The 23,600-nt window shown below is 38.9% G+C and overlaps 1 protein-coding gene across 8 annotated transcripts in view; it reads right to left on the minus strand.

Moving 5' to 3' along the window:
• Positions 1-23,600, minus strand: part of Ube2w (ubiquitin conjugating enzyme E2 W) — an 83,224-nt gene that overhangs the window by 29,564 nt on the left and 30,060 nt on the right. For 3 of the 8 annotated variants that reach the window (XM_029476454.1, XM_021172012.2, XM_029476443.1), the window contains exons 4-7: positions 16,698-16,853; positions 13,356-13,431; positions 8,402-8,485; positions 2,290-2,372 (exon numbers count right to left, since the gene is read on the minus strand). In XM_029476454.1, the coding sequence (XP_029332314.1) occupies positions 8,424-8,485; positions 13,356-13,431; positions 16,698-16,853 (294 nt within the window). In that variant the 3' untranslated portion in view covers positions 2,290-2,372; positions 8,402-8,423. Of the gene's footprint in view, positions 1-481; positions 2,373-8,401; positions 8,486-13,355; positions 13,432-16,697; positions 16,854-23,600 lie in introns of those variants that run through there. The other 5 variants (XR_003836462.1, XM_021172026.2, XM_029476448.1 and 2 more) reach the window with 5 other exon arrangements.

Here is a 23,600-nt window from a genome sequence, read left to right on the forward strand (position 1 = left end):
GTGTTTGGTTTTTCACTATTTCCCATTTCATTTGAGTCTACCCTACAGTGTCTGTATAGAGAGAGGTATATTAAAGCACTGTTATAAAAATACAACTGAAGCTAGTAATCTACATTACAGCACTGTTACTGCTTGACCTGGTGTAGTAATTCCTTCGGTGAGTGATGTCACAGGCCAGGATTTTAGTAAGAGGACCACGGATAGGTAAGTGTTTCTTTTCTCCCTGTGTCCCCAACCCCTGACAAAAGAGTTAATTAATATTTAGAGCAGTGACATACACTTAACTTACAGCTGTAATTTCATCGTAGGAGCAGAAGAAAGGTAAGAAAGTAAAGATTTTTTTTCATGTCAAGAAGGCCAACTAATAAAACTGATAATGATTACTGTGGGAACTTATATACATGCAGTCAAGACAGAAGAAAACGTTTATAATCTTTAAAAAATGATGATTGCTCCCTAGTAGTATAAACAGTGTCCACAATTTGGTGGCTGGCCACGGATTTAATTTTTTTCAAGTTATTTCTACAGTAGACATATTTTTGAAGTCTACCCACCCCTGAGTTCAGCAGTTATACTTTTAGAGTGTAAAATTATATGCCCTTAATTAACAACATGTAAAAAGCTACAAAATGTCATCTACACAGAGATTAAAAACATTTTTTCAAATATTCTTTACCAATTATCAGTTGAATGATTTTTATGGGTTTACATACCGTCAGACCTTTCAGCCAACTGGCTTTTATTTTTAGCCCAAATTGATTAATATATTCACTGCAGGATATTCAAAAAGACTGTAACAGTAAGGCATCAGTAAAAATAACATTGTCATAGAAACAGAGCTTGCATATGTGAAAAGGTAATTTATAAAATACATTAATCACTTCTTAAAAAGACCTAGTTATAGAATCATTACATGGTACATGGTATTTAGGATGGAACCTTCTCAACAATTGTTTTATAGATCAGAGAGAGAGAGAGAGAGAGAGAGAGAGAGAGAGAGATGATAGATAGATACCTACATACATAGAGATAGATAAGAGTAGAGACAGACAGACAGGCAGACAGAAAAACTTCATCTAACTGTAGGCAAAATCTTCTCAACAAACAAAACAAATTCTTCCACGAAGCCCTACACAATGGGTATGTGAGACAAGTAAGCAAACATGGTTTTTATAGTATCCTTTTACCAAAATCTTAAAATAAAAATGTCCACACTCTTTTGTTAAAACATTAAGCCTCTGTCAAAAATGTATTTCTCATTTTAGGGTACAGTATTGAAGGACAAGATGATACAAGTAAAGAAAATTTACAAGAAAAAAAAAAACTTGACAAAATTCTTTCAATTAAAGTATTATAACATTTAAACAACTGAAAACATAACAAAAGAAACAAGATTACAAACAAAAATGTTTATGGATTTTTTTCCAAACATAAATAAATGAAATAGTGTTTAGGCAATAGGGCTCATGCTGATGGCTAGCAGGAAGTAACAGAGTATAATATACTTGGAAAAATAATAACAGNCCCAAATGATGGATGGCAGTAATTTAATCATCACTGCCATTTTTTCTTTTACTTCCCAAACAACGCCTTGGTTAAACCATTCACACTCTATTATTCACACCTTTACTTCAGAGATTGAGGACTATATACAACAAATGAATTTATTTTCACCATAGGGATAACATATTGTACCTCTCTGCCAATGTTCCTTGAAAACTTTCCATGTCAAAACAATTTGACAGCAGATATAAACAATTAAATAAATATGCAATNATCTTTCTTACGGTCCTTTAAAGATGCATGTAATTTCATGCTGTTAGCCTTAGGATCACAGTGCATAGAATCCAAATATAAACAATTGGGGTGGCTTTCAATGTAATGTTGGATCCCTCACTTTCCTTATAATCCCACAACAACTGATAAATTCATTTCATAGGCCCTATCATGCATTAATCACCGAGTGGNGGGAGTTCAGAAAACTCTTCCTTTTACAACGTCCATTGCCGGCAATGAACGTCCCCAAACCACTGAGGAAGTCACTGTTATTGCACAATACATGAGGACCTGGAACTTTTCCAAAAGCTTAAAAAAATAAAAATAAAAAATGGAATTATATTTGACATTTCCTGACACCTGCATTAATACTGTATGACTAATAAAAGCATGTCANTTGACTGGACTGAACCAGCGATCAACATGCGCCCAGAATGCACACGAGTAAAAATGCAGTAAAAGGAAGTAGTCTTCATTGCCTATAGGTCACTTCCAGTCAAAGGTTAAAGTTCAAAGACTGAATGATCAAAGTGCTCATTTCTCAGTAGGACTATCTTCTGCTACAGGAGGAGGGCAGCGGCATCAACAAGTGTCATCTTTAAGGAAAGGAGAAAAAGAGAATTAGAAACTGAAGCATGTATAAGTTCATCTACAAGCTCATTGCATGGAGAAATAATGCCAAGTAGCAAGAACGTGGCCGGCCTGACTTGCCGTTCTCAATCTTTACAGATGAAAATTTGTGTTCAGTTATATAATATAAGCAAACCAACCTTTACTCTTTCAAGGAAATGAGAGCTTGCACAAACTTTAAATTAATATATGATTAGTATATCAGCAGTTCAATTAGAACAAGAAATTGGTATGCTAAGGTAAGCACATATTCGGACACATCTGAAGAGACGTTTTCTATAAGCAATTCCTAAGCAGTCATGAGATTCAACATTAAATAGCACACACCTTTAGTCTATAAGGTAACCCTTCTTCAATAGTAAGATACAACTTCCCAAGCGATCAATAGACAACGTTAATGTCCCTTCAGAAAACTAATTCTCAAAAAGTATTCACAATATCCAGAAATATTCATATGCAAGGTCATTTAAAACCCTCAATACCTACAATACCTCCTGGCAGCCTCCACATATTATATTTAGACAGTACATAACTGTAGTGTCTATGACTTATTTTAGAAAACTAATTTTGCAAAAAAACGCACGTGAGGATTTGAGGACTGTTACTTTTCAGAAAGAAGCTTGGGACCAGCAGTAACTGCCAAGTGCTATGCAGCCTTATAAAGGAAGAGCTCAGGAAACACTGGCCACAGTTTTTACAATAATTCCACACAAAGGCTGATAAATTAGTGCTAATGGAATTTCCACCAATAAAGACTAAGTTAATTCTGTCATGCCAGGGGAATTCATGGATTATAATATACATGGTAAATAAACTATATTTTAAAAATAAATCAGAGCTGACAAGATGGCTCAGCAGGTAAGAACGCTGACTGTTCTTCTGAAGGCCCTAAGTTCAAATCCCAGCAACCACATGGAGGCTCACAATCACCCGTAATAAGATCTGACGCCCTCTTCTGAATGCTGGTGTGTCTAAAGACAGCTACAGTGTACTTATGTATAGTAAGCAAATCTTTGGGCTGGAGTGAGCGGGGCCGACTGGAGCGAGCAGAGGTCCTAAAAATTCAATTCCCAACAACCACATGAAGGCTCACAACCATCTGTACAGCTATAGTGTACATAAAATACATAAAATAAAAATAAATAAATAAATCAATAAAAAAATTAGTCATAGGTTGGTGATAAACCTCAGTGGCACAGTATTTTCCTAATCCTGGGCATAGTTTAAATCATTTAAAAAAAAATCATGCAGGCTCAATCCCCAGCATCAACAATAAGCACCAAGAGCCCAGGAGATATTGAATGTGCAGCCAACCTGGGCCAAACACCCTCTATCAAAACAAGACAAATGGGCTGGAGAAATGGCTCAGAGATAAGTGCTCCTGGAGTGGATCACAGTTCTATCACAGCATGGATGGTGGGTTACTCACAATGACTTATTAACTCAAGCTCCAGGGAAGCTCTTTTCTGACCGTTGAGAGCACGAACACACACACACACACACCAAAATCTGACACTATTTTGAGATAGGGTTCATGCAGCTCACTCTGGTCTCAACCTTGCTTAAGTAGCCAGGGCTGGCTCCTCATCTTCCTGCCTTCAAATTCTAAGTGCTAAATGGCATGACTAAACCCTTCAAATGAAAAAGAACACACTGAAGAAAAAAACAAGTGGGGAATTTATATCCCTTATGTTTCATATCAAAATACCCACTACTGTGGATTTGAAATAAGATGTACTTGTGAATGTAAACCAAACAGGAATATGAAGGAGTTTCTCAAAAATACTACCTACCTCTCAAATAAAGAATGTTTTAGTTGTGTGTGTGTGTTTGGATTTTGAAGGTTTTTTTTGATTTGTGTATGTGTGTGTGTGTGTATTTATGAGTATATGCGTGTAGTGTTTGTCAGTGGGATGGTTTGTTTTTGTTTTATTCTGTGTGTGGGTGATTATGTTTTGGACAGGCTCTTGCTAAACTTTTGAGGCCAACCTCAAGTTTGCAATCTGCCTACAATGCCCTCCAAAGTAGATGGATTATAAGAATGTCATCTCAAGATATTTAAGACAAACACGACAACCCATCCAACTTAAATCTATAAGCTATAGTATGGCGAGGAGCTCTACCCGATATGCCAGTGTATTGAGATGAACGTTAGAGTGGCACAGAAAATTATACATAAAGTTACTAAACCCAATCAAACATGGTATTTAGTAAATTAAAAACAAGCTTGTATTTCTAAAGACATACCATAAGTTTTAGATGGCAGCACAAATTTACCTTTATGAATGGTTGTTCATTCTGGAAGATTTGCAGTGTGGTAGGTTTCTGTAGAATGTGCTAATAAAATGATTATAAAATCCCTAAAGCTTTCTTCTATCCCAGTCTGCATCTTAGATTAAATGTTAAAATAAATTTAGGTTGATATGGTTGTACCTGCCTTGAACACTTTAGTTTTGTGGAAATGTATTAAGTTTTAAAGTTTGAATTCAATGATCTTTAACAACAGGAATCCCAGGTACTTAAAAGGTTATAAATCCTCAATAAATACATGTAATGAAGCCGGTACTAACTGGTTTGAACCTGAGTAGGAGTCAAAATCATCACTCTTCTTTCCCATAGCTAAGAGGTAAAAACCAAACAACAAAACAAAAAACCTTCAAGGAATAGAGTTTTCTAACTGTAAGCAAACATTATTAATAGATGCTAGATAGGCACACACAGGAACACTGGAATCAATCCTATTTTGGGTTAGGACAAGTATATGACTATAAAAGGTTGTGAAAGACCATTAATAGTCTTTAACCTCTTGGCTAAACTACTGTGGTAATATAACACCTTGAAAAGAAAATCCCAGAATAATGATGTTAATTGTCTCTGGAACTACCAAAGCCTCTACTAAAATCCCATCTCCAATATAACACAGAGAGGTTACCTCCATCACCACTGACTTCATTGAGCTTATGGGAATGTAAGAACTAGAGAAAGGTCATTACATTCATTCCCCCACAATTATAAAAGGCGTATTACCCTGGAAATCCACCTCCTCAAGTCTCACCAGGACACAAAACTAGAAAAACACATGGCGGTACCATGAGAGACAAAATATTTACAGTTAAGTTTTTTCTCATAACAGTTGAAGGAATTAGTTTTCCTTTGCCAAATGGACTCAAGGAAGATTTTAAAACAGACAGGAAATAGAACTGTCACCCGTGAGGAGGGTGAAGGTACTGACAAACCACTCAAGCTCTGGATTCAGGAATTTAGTAATTTTGTAGCCGTAAAAGGTAAAACAAACGGTTCACAATTAGTATAAATTTGTGAATCTATGGACAAAAGGCTATAAAGCAGGAAGAAAAAGAGGTATTTTTGTTTTAATTTTCGAGACATGGTCTCCAGTAGCCCAAGCTGGCTTTGAACTGGGAACATAGAAGATGGAGAATTCATCTGTCTTCCCTCTAAAAGGCTGGGTGACATTTGTGTCCCACTTATGTGATGCAAGACTTTCTCATATGCTAGGCAAACATTCTACCAACTGAGCTACATCCCAAACCCTAAAGCATTAACACTAATAATCTGAGATAGTCTTATGTTCCCTCCTCCTAAAATCTTCATAATTCTACAGGAATGCTCCATGCAGTTTGAAAGAAAAGGTTGCTCAACTTCTTCCCATATTAAACTCAACCATTTGTTACACATGCTATCTAAATACTATGCTGAATCCATTGCCTATAAACCTTCATTTCTGATTCAGACACTCAAGTGTGAACTTAACCTAATGACTAACTGACCACATCACAGTCTGAGTGCTTTAAAAATCAAGGGTCTGGACTCCCCTCTTGAAAACAACTAGATATGAAAGATTTTTAATACTGACTCCAGAAAACAAGTTTTATTATCAATTGTTTTTTGTTGTCTATGTCATTGTAATACTTTTATAGCTAATAAAATGATACTGTGTATCTTCCTATGAATAATTTTTTTTTCTTTCGAGACAGGGTTTCTCTGTATAGCCCTGGCTGTCCTGGAACTCACTCTGTAGACCAGGCTGGCCTTGAACTCAGAAATCCACCCACCTCTGCCTCCCAAGTGCTAGGATTAAAGGCGTGCGCCACCACTGCCCAGCTATGAATAATTTTTTGTCTGATGATAAAAATTCTGCAGTTTGTTGGTGTAGCCATGACCTCCTAATAGCTGTGGTTGTCTGTACAATACCTGCACAAAGCCAAGCCAATCAATGTTGTGCTCACAAGCTCCCACCCCTAACTCAGGAGTGATTGACAACTGACAGCTTGGGGGGGGGGGGGGGGGGGACGGGCCAAAGGCGACACAATCATGACACCTTCCAGTGATGACTGCAGGCTCCGGAGTTTCTAGCAGTCTAAGTTCAAGGCCAGCCTGGTCTACAAAGTGAGTTCCAGGACAGCCAGGGCTATACAGAGAAACCCTGTCTTGGGGGGGGGGGGAGGGAGGAAATATTAGTTTTCCTTAACAGTGTAGACCCTGATACCTCAACCATACTCCAGCAGCTGGCCTCATCCATGAGCAATGGTTATCCCAAACTGAACATGGGAGGGGAGGGGAGGGGAGGGGGGGGGGGGGGNAGGCAGAGGCAGGTAGATCTCTGAGTTTGGAGCTAGCCTGGTCTACAGAGTGAGTGAGTTCCAGGACAGTCAGAGCTATACACACACACACACATACACACACACACACAGAGAGAGAGAGAGAGAGAGACAGAGAGAGAGAGAGAGAGAGAGAGAGAGAGAGAGAGAAAGACAGAAAGGGGGGGCATGAGGTTTGGGAGAGGAATATGAAAAGGTGGGCATGGATCTGGGAAGGGTTAGAGGAAGGAGTGGGATGTGAATGTGATTAAAATACACTGTATGAAATTCTCAAAGAAAGCCATTCATTATAAAAAGAAGAAACCAAAAATCTTTGGGTTCTAAATCATTCATTCAAAAATACGATTCTATATAAGGAAGATTCCGTGTCTTTTCTGGCCCTAATTGTCTCTGCTCAGTTTATTTTTCAGAGCAGACAAATGCCTGTGTTAAGTCCAATGCAGATATAACCTAATTAGAAAAGTGGTCCTGGAAAGCAGTCCTATTTTCAAGTAACAGTAAGAAATATATAGTCACATACTAATACAATTTCTTATATTCCAAACTCTACCTAATATGATTACTTTTTAATAAACCACTGTTTTAGAAACTTCAAAATCAATCAATATGAGGTATGAAGCATACAAATGGATTAGCAGTAAGCTAAGAAGGACTGACCTAATTTGAAAGAGATTCTAAATAAGAATAACGTAGACAAGCAAAATTTAAGCTCCAAATATTGTATGAAGACCTAACTGTTGTCTGGTAGATCAACTTCAGCCTGACTTCTAAGGTTGCCATCTTTGAAAACCAGGAGCTTAAATGATTTCAGACTTGTCATCTTCCACTATTAGTGACTCCATCCTGCCTATATGAAGTCCTAAATTCATATTTATTCCAACTAAATCTCCCTCGCCTCTCTGCTTCCATGTATGCTATACATGCTAACCCATGTATGTTGTTAGTGCCATGCAGAATGGCTATAGAGCTGAACGCCTCAAACGTAATGCCACTTAATCTCTCAAGACTAAAACGCTAGCTTTCTGTGTGCACATGTGGTGAGGGAGAGGGGGAGGGAGAGGGGGGGGGAGAATGAATTTGTAGATTAGAAAGTATGAGGGGAAGAGTTTATCCAAATCCTGACTGTGAGTTCGTGCACATGTGTGTTGAACCTGGGCCTCATTGACCAGACAAGGTGAACACTAAGATACATCCCACTCTTGGCCCTGAATCTTTTGAAACAGTTTCACAGACCACATATGAAAAAGGATCTGTCTTTATAATCCTTTGAGAATTAGGTAACACTAATGTCCTGACCAGTTTTTGCCAATGGACACAAGCTAGAGTCATTTGGGAAGAGGGAACTTTAATGGAGAAAGTGCCTCCATAGGACTGACCTGCGTGTGGGGACTCCTTTGATTAATGCTTGATGAGAAGGGCACAGCCTACTATGAGTTGTGTCACCACTGATCCAGGACCACCTGGACATATAAAAGAAAGCAGGCTAAGTATGCATGAGGAGCAAGCCAGTAAGCAGTGTTCCTCAATGGCTTCTGCATCAGTTCCTGCCTTAAGTTCCTGGTCTGACTTCCCTCAGTGATGGACCATGACCTGTGTGTAAAGCTATAATAAGCTCTTTCCTCTCCAAGCTGCTTTTGGTCATGGCGTTTTATCACAGCAATAGAAACCCTAAGACAGCTAAGAAATAAGTCCATAGGGCTTGATAATATGGCTTTAAAGCCGCTAAGTCAAAGAGTGGAGATTCTTTGAGCTCAGGAGTGCAAAATTAGCCTGGTAAACAGAGATAATGAGAAAAATAAAAGCATCAACAAGAATAAGTATTTATAAGCCAGATGTGGTGCCATCCCGCCCCCGCCCCCCAATCCTAGCACTCAAGAACCAAGAGGATCACCACAAGTTCAAGGCCACTCTGGCTGTCACAAGTTCTAGACAAGTCAGGACTATATAGTGGGAAGAAAAGGGAGAAGGAAGGGCAAGGGCAAAGGACAGAGCATTGATGCACATGTTTTGAAAAGTGAGTGTTAAAGATGATCAGTGAAGATCTTCTAAAATCGAACCTGCAAAAGATAACTGGCTTTGGGGAAAATTCCAATAAAGCTAACAACTTAGGCTTTTTGTGAATAGATATGATTATGTCTATCGTTAAGGTAATGCAAATTCAACAATTCTGAACCATATAATAATAATGTTTATAATGCCTGTAACTAACTGGCATTTAGATGTGTACAAAGGAAAAGACAATACCATGCTCCAACTATTGAAAGGTCTTAGCCTCTTATACATGATGGAAAAAAAAAATCAAACAAGAAGCATCCTAGCTGGATGGTACAGCACCGTTTCAGCGGACTGTGCTCCTTTCCTGAGTACAGATGCAGCACATTTGTCTCAAAGAGAAATGGTACAAGGTTATCTAGGCAGTCAGGGTTCACGTGGGGAAAGAAAGCATTAAAAAAACAGAGAGCGCCACCTTGAGTCAGCAAATGTACTTTAAACATTATTTACAAGCAAGTGCACAGTGGCTCAGTGCAAACCTGACCCCCACATACAAGCCGAGGCGTGCACACACAGTAACAATAAAGAGCTGTTGCTCACAATTCATAGTATCTGTGACTGCATATACAATACCTGTACATGACAGTCAAAATCCTACCATGGGTGGCAATGGAGGCTGAAAAATCTCATCCCTACCTGGTGAGGAAGCATCAGCTAGCTCTCTTAAGAGCTGTGGCCCCTGACAAGCTAGCTACCCATGCTCTAGTACAGCAGTTCCAAATGTGGGTTGCATCCCAAATTTGTAGTCATGCACCCCTACACCCGCCTCACCGATAACTTTCTTCTTAAATAGCTAACTATTACTCTTCTAGATGTTTACTGAATTCCATAAACTTATAATCTATTGTCTGTCTTTTACAGTAGCTGTCTTTATGGCACAGGCTTGCTTCACATCTGTAACATAGTCAAGGATCATCTTGAACTCCTGATTCTTCTGTCTCTAATTTCAAAGTTCTAGGATCTCAAGTATGAAGCCCATACCTGACAATCTCTGTAATCTGTAAAGAATGCACCCTAGGAAGGAAATCAACATCTCATGGCGAGTTCTCTCCCAGTCTTCCCATCTGAGTCAGGGTCCTCTGGGGTGTGTTACTCACTTCCCTCCCTATTACACTGGGCATGTACACTCCCCTGGCCCCAGCACTGCCTCCTTACACTGGGCACAGTGCCACTGCATCCACTGTGCTCACCTTAGCTGAGCATTTGGAAATGTTAACGTTTAAATTTATAGTTTAACGAGCACAGAAGATTTCACATTGAACAGAAAGACAAAGGGCCATATTCTCATTAAGTTTTGCCAAATTTGATTTCTTTAGGTTAATAAAATGGAAAAACCAAAAGCCCCATCAATGAAAATAAAAAACTTTTATGGATATAAAGGGGATATAGCTCAGGCCTAGGACTGTCCAGCAGGCATGAGATCAGGAGATCCATTGCCAAATACCAAAGAAAAAAAGAAGTCCACTGGGGAATATAAACATTTGCTTTCAATATAAGCTATATCCTTGAGATAGCAGTAAGATTGGTTTACATATGATTATTTGTAATTGTCATAAATTATGCATTATAAGTCTATATATTACCCCTGGAACAAGGAAAACAGAAAGTTAATACTATCGAGGATATTTTCTTCAAAAAGCTAAAACAGGCAGAACATCAAATATTCAAAGAATAGCTGAATGGGGCTTGACCGGGAATGTCCCACATAGGCTCACAGATTTGGTCCCTAGGGAGTGGCACACTTTCAAAGGGTTAGATGGTGTGTCCTCACTGGAGGACATGTGTCACTGGATCAGCTTTGGCTGTGAGGATTCAAAAGCCCACACCAAACCCTGTGTGTGTGTGTGTGTGTGTGTGTGTGTGTGTGTGTGTATGTTTCTCTCTGCCTGTGGAGCAGGAGGTAGAGCAGGATGTAGCTGTCAGCTACTGCTCCAACATCTGCCTGCACTCTGCCATGCTTCCCACCATGATGATAACGGACTAAACCTCTGAAACTGTAAGCCAGCCCCTGACTAAATGCTTTCCTTTATAAGAGTTGCCATACCTCTTCATGATGTTTCGTCACAACAACAGAACACTGACTGCTGTGACAGGCTTGACCATGTTGGTTGTTGGCAGTATGGAGACTTTGGAATAGGAAAGCAGTTGAACTTGGGGCTTAATGGGCCAAACTAGTAAGAGTGTGGGAGACAGTGGTGCTGGCGCAGACTGAGCCCAGCTCAAGAGGTCTCAGAGGAAAAGGTTATTAGTCAGTGGTCTAGAGACTGTTGTTCTGATTACTTTGGCCAACAATGTGGCTACTTTCTGCTCTTGTCCAAAAACAAAAACAAAAACAAACAAAAATCTTCCTGAGACTAAACTGCAGAGTTCTGAATGGGCAGCACTGGTAGAAGAGATTTCAAGACATCCTAGCTTTAAGTCTTATGGTTATTAGTGATCTATATCTATTTCTGTAGATTTATAATGGAAAGGAACAAGCTGAGTATGGAAAAAAGACAAAAAAAGTACACTTTGAGGAGAAAAGGAATACCAGGAAATATAATGGAGCAAAGTCCTGTGCTTAAGGAAAAGCCTGATGCTAAATGGAATAATCGGAGGGGTGGCCTTAGGGTAAGACCCCACCCAGCTAAGCTTCCAGCATGAAAGAAATGAAAGAGAAGTCTAAGCAGTGAAGGAAACAACTGACAACAGAAAGCTGATGCATACATACTGAACAAGGGAACCATATTTCAGCCCCTGCAAGCAGCAGAATTTTGGAAGCTTTGACCATGTGGTTCTGACTTTAGAGTCAAGAATACAAAAAAAAAAGGAGTTACAGAATCTCCCTTTGTGGCTAAGGAAAGCCACAGAGGCCAGGAGTATTCAGGGGTGTCCCAGCTTGGAGGTTCAGAGAGAACATTGTATAAAGCTGTAAAGGTGAAGCCTGGATTGTGCTGGAGACCCCATGATGCTGGAGATGCCAGAGTCACAGAATATCTGCTAAGGAAAGCTGCAGACCAGGTATAGAAACCAGACTAAGAGAGAAGAGTGTGTTATTGTAGTCAGCAAAGCTGAAAGGAGTTAGAGATCTGAAGAATGTTTTGACAACAGACATAAGGATGCAGTTTGGAGTTTGCCCTAACGGTTTTATGTATTGCTTTGGTCCAATATTTCCTCCTTATGCTCCACTGCCCCCCGTGTGGAACATTAATGTATAGTCTATGCCATTGTGTGTTGGAAGTATATGATCCTTTTTTTTTTTTTAATTTTGATTTGATTTTGATTTTACAAGGGTTACAGCCTTGAGTCTCAGAAGGGACTTTGAACCTTTGAACTTTGTACTTTTAAACAATGCTGAGACAAGTAGACTATGGAGACTTCTGAAATGGACTGAATGATTTTTGCATTATGCTATGGGTACAAGCCTATGAGGGCCAGGGAATGGGCTGTGGTGGTTTGAATGAGAACAGTCTGTAGAGGATCAGGGATTTGGTCACTAGGGAGTGGGACTAATTCAAAGAATTAGGAGGTATGTCACTAGAGGTGGGCTTTGAGGGCCCACGGCAAACCCAGAGTATCCTTGTCTGCCCATGGGTCAAGCTGTACTTCTCAGCTACTGCTCTAGCATCTGCATGCTGCCATGATGATAATGGACTAAACCTCTGACACTATAAGCCAGCTCCAATTAAATACTTTCTATTACAAGAATTGCCAAGGTCATGGTGTCTATCACAGCACTAGAAAAATGACTAAGACAAGCTGTTGGGACCAGAGCAGCTTTCTCTAATGAAAATGGTAACTTTTGTAATTGCCTCCAATAACAGAACTGAATACACAGGGCATCAGAACTATTTCACAGAAAGGGTCCTCACAGATGGCTCTACTTTAAGATAAGATTATGATGGCCTTCAGTCAATCACAGTGATATACATCTATAGTCCCAGCACTTGGGAGGCAGAGGCAAGGAGGACACCTGCAAGCTGGACTACACAGCTAGTTCCAGGATACAAATAAACAAAAGCGTCTCAACCCTCAAAAATCACAACAAAACAAAAACACACAAGATATTAAATGGTATTGTTGGAATCATTAAAGTAATGCTAATTTTACTTCTCCTATGATAGGTATGATTGTTTTAAAAATTTAGTCTAATACCCACATTTTCCAAAATTTTCTACAATGTAATATTACAAAAATGTTACCTCAATTACATTCTCTCACTACTTCCCCAAGTCTTACAAACATCATCTTTCAAATAAAAATAATGAAAATTTGTCACTAGAAATTAAAACTGCTCACCATGATACCACCATTTTGTTTTCTTTGGATTCTTGTTACATGTTCGCACATAAAAGGAATTATCTGGTGGTCGTCTCTGAAGCAAAAACAAAACAACAACAAAAAAGAATTTAAACAGGTAAGTTCTGAAAGAAAGTGACTGAGAGAAGTGAGTTTAGCAAAATTATTACAGAATGAAGGAAAACAATGGATACACTAAAACACAAGTAGCATGTCGGCCTCGATTGTTTTCAGCAGGGCTGTGGGAACAGTCAGTTACAGTACCTGGCAGCCAAGTGCTTCACGCTTATCTTTCCCATAAAGTCACTTAATGAACTAACACAAGACCTACTTAACCAGAGTTGTCTGAAGAACTCCAGCAACTTTCAAGTCTCCACACAGGCTTATCATTTTATTGTAATGTACTAGGGAGAGAGCAGATGATTCTGACTCAAACAAAATCTAAGAGGAAAGATGCTTTAGTGCTTATAAGCAACAGTGACCTTGCTGCTCCTGTGTCCTGACTGGAACAATACAGAAAACTTGGCACCCTGAAGGACATCTGGCAAGAGTGATGCTAAACACATTGGAGGAAAACTGGGAGAGACCCTGCCTGAAAACTACTGGGTACCAGCCTGACATGAGTATATCTTTCTGCTCAAAAGTCAAGTTTATTCTAATGCTGTAGTAAAAGGGACAGCTTCCAACATAATAAAAGAGAGCTTTTGGCTAACTTTTACAATAACTTTGATAAAACAATGTCTTTCTTTCCCTATTAAATATCTTTTGCAGTGTTTAGACTAAATTAACTATTTAGACTAATGAAGATGAGAGATTAAGAGAACTCCTTTTACTGAGGCTGATTAAGAACTGCATCATTTAAGAAAGGTCTAGCCAGAAAGTAGTAGCAAGTGTGATGGAAAACCTAGACTGCTGGGAAAAAAAAACAGCCCATTCACTTAACACTTCTAATGCTTATATACTTAGCTGTCAGCTGACCCTTCCAGTGCCCTTAGGAGTTCACATCAACGGTAATTTGAATCATCAACAACAAAAAGACTATTTGGGGGCTGGAAAAATGGCTCAGTGGTTAAGAGCACTGACTTCTCTTCCAGAGGTCTTGAGTTCAAATCCTAGCAACCACATGGTGGCTCACAACGGATGCCCTCTTCTGGTGTCTCTGAAAACAGCTACAGTGTACTTATATATAATATATAAATCTTTAAATTGAAACAAAACAAAACAAAAAACTGTTTGGGTGCAATTTGTTAACTATTCCAAGATTGTCCAGATACAATTTTGAGAAAAATCTCTTTAAAAAACAGGATTACAAAATAGAGTTATGTATTTTTTTTTGTGTTACCTAGCATTCAGTAGGGAGGGGGAAAAAAATCAAGCATCTAATAAATGCTTAATTTTATATTCACAGAAATTCTGACTTAAATTATCATCACAGTTAAGCCTATCATACAAGAATTCTACTAAAAATAGTTTATCAATAGCAGCAAACCAGACAGTGAGTGGAATGATGGAGGCAGATGGAGTAACGGTTCCTCTCTGGCACTTGGGAGTAAAACATTCCATGTAAATGCAAACAAAAGCTAGTGAGCATCACTAATGACCATCAGGCCATGCAAGAGCAATGAGCAGACAATCTCCAGAGGCCATCTCAATGGCACTATATGCAAACCCTGTGGTCATCACCTCACTGAGGAATCATAGGCATATAGAAGCCCTTGTAAGAACAAACTGCTCTGCCCCCCAGATGAAAGGCTTTGTGTGTGCATGTGTGTGTGCACATGTGTGTGTAGATGTATGTACTTGCACACATGGGCACGCAATATTGAAGTAATAAATGAAGAAGACTCAAAACAACGTCTACAGTTAAACAAAGCTTGATTACACCTTGAAAATTCAGAAGAAAGTAAAGTTAAAGTGATGTTAAGGCAGCTGGAGAGATACTCAGCAGTGAAGAGCACTGGCTGCTCTTGCAGAGGACCCTTGGAGCACCTTCATGATGCCTCACAATCATCTGTAACTCCAGCTCCAGGGAAGTCAATGCTCTCTTCTGGCCTCCACAGGTACCAGGCATGCTCACAGTGTACAGACATACATGGAGGTAAAACACTCATACATATAAAAAGTAATGTATTTGCAAAGTGTTGTTAAAAATGCATGTATCATACTTCATCTAAAATAGTTGTTTTGCACATTTTAATATTTCTTTCTTCCTTTCTTTTGTTAAAGATTTTATTTATTTTATTTTTATGACTACACTGTAGCTATCTTCAGACACACACCAGAAGAGGGCATCAGATCCCATTACGGATGGTTGTGAGCCACCGTGTGGTTGCTGGGAATTGAACTCAGGACCTCTGGAAGAGGAACCAGTGCTCTTAACCGCTGAGTCATCTCTCCAGTCCGCATTTTAGTATTTCTGAATGCGGATACTGAGCATGCTTAGCTGCTCAACCATCTTGGTGTACTTTGCCCCACTCAAAAACAGACCTCTTCTGAATTAACACTGAAACTTATTTAGTGAACTTATTTATTTATTATTTATTTAGAAACTTATTTAGTAAAACAGTGACTCTGGGTGTTACAGATTATAAATTTATTGTTTAAAAATAAAGGATTATCGTAAAGATTCTCTAAATTCTAATTAAGAAAACACTAGTGGATTTACTCTGGAGAACAGAAAAACCATCTGCTAAGGACACATGTACAACCCCAGAGCTCCTACTTTAAAGGTATCTAAAATTTAACTCACACCATTTTTCACCTGGTCTTTTCCCCACTTCCATTAGAGACAGAATCTGTAGATGAATAAAGGAAAACAGAACAGAAGGTTCCAGAAATTCTACTGGTGAATGGTGTGCCTCCTTCAATCTAACCACTAAGATAGGAAAGCTCTGGATTCTAGGAAATTCTGAGAAATGCTGCCTTGGATGGGAAGCAGGGAAAGGCGATTTTTATTTCTCTTTCCCACTGTGAAATCTAAAAACAGGAATGTGCTGTACGCTTTCACTCTGTGCCTGTTTATGGAAATAAAATTCAGATTAAAAACATGTACACAAAAGTCCTGTTTAAAAATGATTAAATGACAGCTATAGCCTAGTTACTGCCCACATTGCTAGCATGTTGTATATTCAATAAACTATAAATTAGAAATATATATAAAACATTGACTTTGACTTCTAGTCTATTTAGAATGAAAGATAAAATAACAAAAAAGTCATTCACCGCCATTTAAAAACAAAAAGCATGAGTCCTCCTTCAAATACAGCTACTTCTATGTTGAAACTGTTAACCTCGCTATGCTTAAAGAGGAGACATTACCTGGAGGGACTGTGCAAGTCCTACCTTTTCTTTGCAGCTGGAAAGCATGCTGATAATGCTGAGACAGACTGACTGCACTGAGAGCGCCGGGGACCAGTCTTCTGTTAGAATGGATAAACAGATATGACCATTGCTATACACATGAGGATGAATGGGAATATTCTCACCAGTAAACATGACCTAAGAAAAAAATAAAATTCCATTAACGCTCAATATTCTCTATTAAAAACTAAAATACTCTCCACATTTAACAAGTATTAATTTTTAAGACATAAAATAAAAACAAACAAATAGATTTCAGGAGCAAATGCTCACCCATTACCAACAATTCAGTACCAACCTCACTGCATAAATAACCATGCAGTAGGTAGGAACCCACAGGCTGTTTTCATAGATTGCACTGAAAATGGTACTAGAAAATGGTAAACTCCATTTATAAGAATGTTTTTGTTTTGTTTTTTCAAATTCTACTCAGTCCCCACTAAGTACTTATTATTCATCTTTAATTCCAGCAGTTGGCAAGCAGAGGCAGGTGATTCTCAGTCACTGTGAGGCCAGTCCGGACTACACAGTAAGTTCCAAGTTAGCCCGGGCTACACGCTGAAAGCATATTTAAAAAAACAAATGCAACAAAACAAGACCTAAAAAACAAAACAAAAAACAAAATACACTAAAATTCTAAAGTATTTAATTCTGATACTATAACAAAAATCAAATCAAACCTGTTCAGGTAAAATAAGAAAATAATAAGGCAGAGTCTTAATTGGCTGCTGCTGTTTGCCTACTCCTCTGTCTACTCCCTGAAGTCGCTCCTTTACCTTACCTCAGCACAATTGTAATGGCCTTCCTCTGTCCTAACACTTCAAGGAAAGCACCTAAGCATCCAGAGAGGAAAGAGAATACATCTGCATATCTTAAAATTCCATTATGCACATCCCAAGACAATTCAAAGACAGCAGCAGCAGACTTAGGAACACCTATACGTGTGTGCCCCTCTCTACTCTGAAATGCTAGACAAAGAACTTGGGCCCACAGACATGCTACGTAGCATGTAAGTGCTCTACTCTGAGCTACAGCTCCAAGAGAAATCACTTGATTTTACATAAAATTCAAATTAAAATAATTCCCTAATCTTCAAGTCAATTGTATAAGATAGTAATACCATTAGTTCTGTCGTTTTAGCGGTTGCTCCTACCTAGTGATCACACTGTAAAAAGAACAACACCAGCATCACTTGAGTGAGGATCTGGTTAAGAATTCAGTCAGGCTCAGTGTGTCAGAGGACCACTACAGGGGCACCTTCTGCAAAGTCTGAGGTAAGGAATTTTACTTGAGCCTACAAGTTCAAAGTTATTTTGGGAAAATAGCAAAACTTTCTCTCAAACAAACACTAACAACAATCATAAATATAAATTCAAAGTTGCCAATTCAGAACCATGAGTCCCTACATAAAACCCAACAGTTCTCAACCTAGATTAACAGACTCTCAACCCTTGCAAAATACCAGCTACAGCAAAATAGCAAGGAGAAACCAAAGTCTAAATTATGACATAACATTTGTTGTTCTATAGAAAATAGTCAATGAAATCCACCTACCTAGAGTGAGGTATGTCCACATTTAATATAGAATAGATATTGTGAAGTTAAAATAAGCTAAGGCTTTTATAGCTATTTTAAATATATAGCCACAAATCTGATTTTACTAAGATTCTTAGAAACAGTCATATTAACAAGCCAATTACCCATGCAGTTGGCAGTCTGCTAACATTTTAAGTATTACTAGCATGCAATACTCAGTAAAAGAATCACTTTCAAACTTGCTTTCCTAAGCGTTTAAGATCTGGCCACCCACGTCCACCCTCCCCACAGAAGGAAGGTAGAAACAGCACACCAAGCATCATGATGAGAGACATCAGTTCCTTGTCTAGCATGAACGCATGGGCTGTTCGCCTGTGAACAGCTGTTCTAGGAAATGCCATTCATTCAGCTGAGATCATTGCTCTCGCCCTAAAAACACCCAGCTTTGAACAGTCTTCAATTCTACATTTTCTGAGTCTACTCACAACTGCTTTTTAGTGGAATTTTAGAAGTATGAACCACAGCTTATCACAACATATTTGTAGACTGTGTTACACATGTCTAAAACAGGGATTTACAAATGCCACAGAATACAGATCAGCAGTGTTTTCACTGAGAACAGAGGCAATACCTTGAGAATTTACTCCCTGGTCACAATTCCTTTTAAAAAGTATCCTCATCCCAAAGGTCTCTTAATTAAGAAGTCTATGAAAATTGTGCTTTGAAAGTGCCAACAGTAAAAACCTGTCAACTTTTTAACATGGCTATCAACAATCACCAATCATCATAGGCAACCAGATACAAGGGTCCTGACAACTGACTACTCATTCCCAGAGCAAAGGAGAAGCAGTATTCTCCTTGGAAAAACATTGTTAACAATGTCCATGAGCCAGGAACTGTGTACCTACCCAAAGGAAATGCAGACAGAAGAGACAGTGGTGAGGGTGAGAGAGGGAAGCTATGGTGAAAGCAGCAGAGGTCTACAAGCAGAGCAGAGGGCAAGACTAAAACAGCTAGAACAGCACAGAGACCCAACAAAAATCAAACCAAGTCCTCTGCTGGCTGCAGTGGTTCCCATCTATAATTCCAAAAAGCTGTGGCAGGATAGGATCTTGGATGGAGAACCCACCTGGGCTATGTAGTAAGACCTTGTCTTAAGAAACCAACTAAAAATAAAATTAATTAATCTTAATTAGTCTTTTAACTTATTCCATACATAGCAAATGCAGCCAGCATGAACTTGAAGTAACCAGACATATGTAAAAGACATTACAGGTCTTCTCCATTCCCACAGAGAGCTTTAGAGTGCTCGTTGCCACTCCAGCTCTCCACCTACTGTGGGAGAGTAACTGAGGTTAAAAGCTCAATGTAAGCACTGTTTTCCATCTTATTTACTACCAAGTATAGATCAAAGGAGAAAACTGGGCATTTCTGTTTAATTCGGGCGAACAGGTATTAGAAACTCAAAATGTTGTTTGTGGGAATGTAAAAGTAAACTGGGGTTGCCCTATGTAGCTGATAAAACTGTCTAGGACTGACTGATACAACAAATCATTGAATACAAATGATCTGAAACGACAATTCAATTCATTTTGGCCTTAGGTCAAAACTAGTTATACAATCATACTGTTCCAAGTTAACTGAAAACTATATATATTCCATGCTGCAGAACCCCACTGAGGAAATAGCATTTCAGAGAGGAAGTAAAGGTTCAACTCTAGGATTTAGAATTAGAACTTTGTCTCTGTATTTTTAATAACTTCCTTATTATTATAGCTCATTTTCAAAAGTAGACAAGAACTAAGATGTAAGTATCCTCAAGATAATTTTGGAAGCATATATACCTAGTTCACATCCAGTCTAAAAATTTAATCAGGCCAATCTTGGAATAATTTGAGTATTACAAATATAGACCCGACTGAAATCCAAACTGAAAGACAGAGTCATGAAAACCTACACAGACTATCAACAATTACCACTCAGGTTAGGGGGAAAAAAGAGGCCATGAGATCTCCCTGTCACCTAGGCTGGTCACGAACCTCTGGACATAAGCATTTCTTCTACAGCAGATTTAAAAGTACCTGACTCCATTACTCAAATCTGACAGACTCTAACAACAGGTTGATCTGACAGCTACCAATATCTATAATAATCTAAAACAACTACAACTAGACATTTAACTATATACTGCAGTAAGTTTACAGTTTACTAAAGTCTTGACATTATTACTAAGAAAAAAGGGACGAAGTTCAGGTAATTTTCATTTATAAAATTCAAAAATTTCCCAAGATCAAGTACAATAATTAAAGACCTCACTGCACTTATTTACAAAGAAGATACAACAGTGTTTCATGAGCAGCTTGAAAAAGAAAAATATTACCTAATATATGTCAAGTTAGATCCAAACAGTATACACACATGAACAAAACAAAATCTACAGGAAGGGCAGCTCAGTGATGGTTCACCTGTGAAAGTCAACCAAACGCCAAGTTGTAATTATAAAAACACGACTATCAGTCATTTAGGTACTAACGCTTCCTGTCAGGGACAACGTAAGATTTTCTCCTGTGGACAGCATAAGCAGGCTGGTGGCCGACACCTGTAATCCTAGCACACGGGAGTGAGGAGAACCAGGAAGAGTGATGCTCCAGATCCTCCCTGGGGACAGAGAACAACTTCAAGGCCAGCCTAGGATACATAATGCCAGGTCTCAAGCAACAATATTAAAAAGTACATAAAACATAAAAGTGTAATATCTGATATAGAAAAGTTAGGATTAATAACTGACAAAAGTGAGGTCATATAAATAGAGGTAACACACAGGTATATTTGGTTTTTTAGGAATGAATGCTTATGTCTGTGACAAGAAGAGGCCATGTCTCAAACAACCAAAAGTAAATAAAGAAAATTTAGAAGTGTAACATGATATAGCAAAGTTAGGATTAATAATAACCTACAAAATAGCTAGGAAGATCATAAACATAGAGGTAAAATTACAGAGCAATTAGGTTGTATTTAGGAGAGTGTGTGTGTGTGTGTGTCTGTGTGTGACAAACAAACAGACAGGAGAAAAAGAGGGCACAAATTTGAGAAAAAGATGCAAGGGGGGCATGGGAGGAGATGAAGGAAGGAAAAAGAAAGGGAACATGTGATGTAATTACATTTTAAAAATAGTACAAAATAACTGGGAATTGAAATGTCATGAGTTTTCAATGCAGAGTTCTCCTGTTAGCATACCAACATTATCTCATTAGCACCTATGGTAATAGTTTTCCACTTTTCCATGATTATCATCACCATGTACACAAAGTTCTTTATGTGTTTGTTTGTGTGTGTATGCGTATTTATTTTTATTTTCTGGGTATGGTGTTTTGTCTGCATGTACGTCTGTCTGTGTACCATATGTAGACACTGCCTGTGAAGGCCAGAAGAGGTTGCTGGGTCTCCTGGGACTGGATTTCCTGACAGATGTGACTCACTAGGTAGTTGCTTAGCGTGGAGCCCAGGTCCTCTGCAAGAGCATCCAGTGCACTTAAGCACTGAAACACCTCTCCAGCTGCCACAGACAAACTTCCTAGAAACAAAGGAAGGTAAACTGGAAAGTTCACTATCCCGTTGTCATTCATTAATGTCCACACTCCTCAGTCATTCTAGCATCTCAGTGCTGTTCTTTCTTAACAAAGTGTAAGCACTTGGGGAATGTGGCCATTACTATGTAAAAAGAGCATCTTAGCAGGTCTGAAGAAGGACGAGAAGGGTACCAACAAACAGGCTCTAGATCTGCATGGGGCAGGAGAAGGGGAGGGTCTGGGTAAAGGGAAGAGAAAAGGTGGGAAGGATGCCAGGAGGCTGTCCTGTTGCCCTAGCACTTCCAAACCTTCAGAATGGCTTCAGAACTGGGAAGGGATAGTGACTCTCCCTCGAAGATGAGCATCGCCCCTACAATTTCTAAGAGAAATTAAGTGTTAAGATAACTTTTCAGCAAAAAGTACATTTGAAAAGTTTAAAGCAAGTATAACCAAGACAAAGTAAGCATCTCAGGCGTTTCTTTGAGAGACTATGGCAGGCAGAATGGGGACGCAGCAGGAGTCAGGACACTGAGCTTTGAGAACATCAGTGCTTATGGTCTGACCACAACTCCTAAAGCCTATGAAACAGTCACCTCCTTCATACTGCAGAATCTTTCATCAGACCCTAAACATCCACGCTCATGCCTATGGCTCTCCAGTGCTTTGAACCAGGGATGTTCAAGAGCGTACACTGCCAGATCTCAGAGGCTGGGTCCTTTCCGGCCCTGCCCTCTACTTTCCACTTGAACCCTTTACTACCTCAAGACCACTTCCACCACCAGTTCAAGTAGGACTCTTTCTGCCTGTTAGCCTACTCTAAATAAGCTACTGCTCTCCATTATGTTTCACTGTCCTTCATGAAGTTTTTGAGCCCTTTATTCAAAGGCCTGTTATTTTAGCAACAACAACTGTTGATTGATTCAATCTCTAAAAAGGTGCAAGCTGTGTTCACGTTTCTAAGGAGTACTTATGCTACAAGTCACCATCACCTCTGACCAGGTATCCCCATTTGTTAACTGCTACATTCTTTCTCTTAATTTTGATATGATTCTGTACAGGGCAAAAGTATAGGCAATAAACCTATCTATAAAAGGTTCTTTCCTGTTCATATCCTTACCAGCGTTTGTTATTTGTCCTCCTGACTCTCTGGTAATAGAGCATCTTAGGGTAGTTTTGATTTGTATTTCTCTAAGGTTAGAAAACTGAATATTTTCCCAATGTTCACTGGTCATTTGCGTTTCATCTGATTGGACTATCTAATTTCTTATTATATATTTTGAGTTGTTTCTATATCTCTATTATATTCTATCAAAAGTAGAGTGTGTAAGTATTTTTCTCCCATTCTGTGAGCTGTCATTTTACTTTGCTATAAATAAGCTTTGTAGTTCCACGAGTTCCCATCTGTCACCTATTGGCCTACTTCTTGAATTGGAGATCTACTGAACACTTCCCTGCCCCATTTCTCTTGAACTGCTATTTAATTTACTGCTTATATCTTTTCCCAAGAGAATGCAAAATCTACATACACAAAAATTTTCTTTGCTGCCTATCATAAAATTCTTGTGATTCCTTTCTCAATTTAAAAATATTTGTTTGGATTATGTGCATGTGTGGACATGAGGAGGGGATCAGTGTGTGCGGACATGAGGAGGGGATCAGTGTGTGTAGACATGAGGAGGGGATCAGTGTGTGTAGACATGAGGAGGGGATCAGTGTGTGCGGACATGAGGGGAGGGGATCAGTGTGTGCGGACATGAGGGGAGGGGATCAGTGTGTGTAG

This window comes from Mus caroli, chromosome 1, assembly GCF_900094665.2.
Source record: "Mus caroli chromosome 1, CAROLI_EIJ_v1.1, whole genome shotgun sequence".
Classification (NCBI taxonomy): Eukaryota; Metazoa; Chordata; class Mammalia; order Rodentia; family Muridae; genus Mus; species Mus caroli.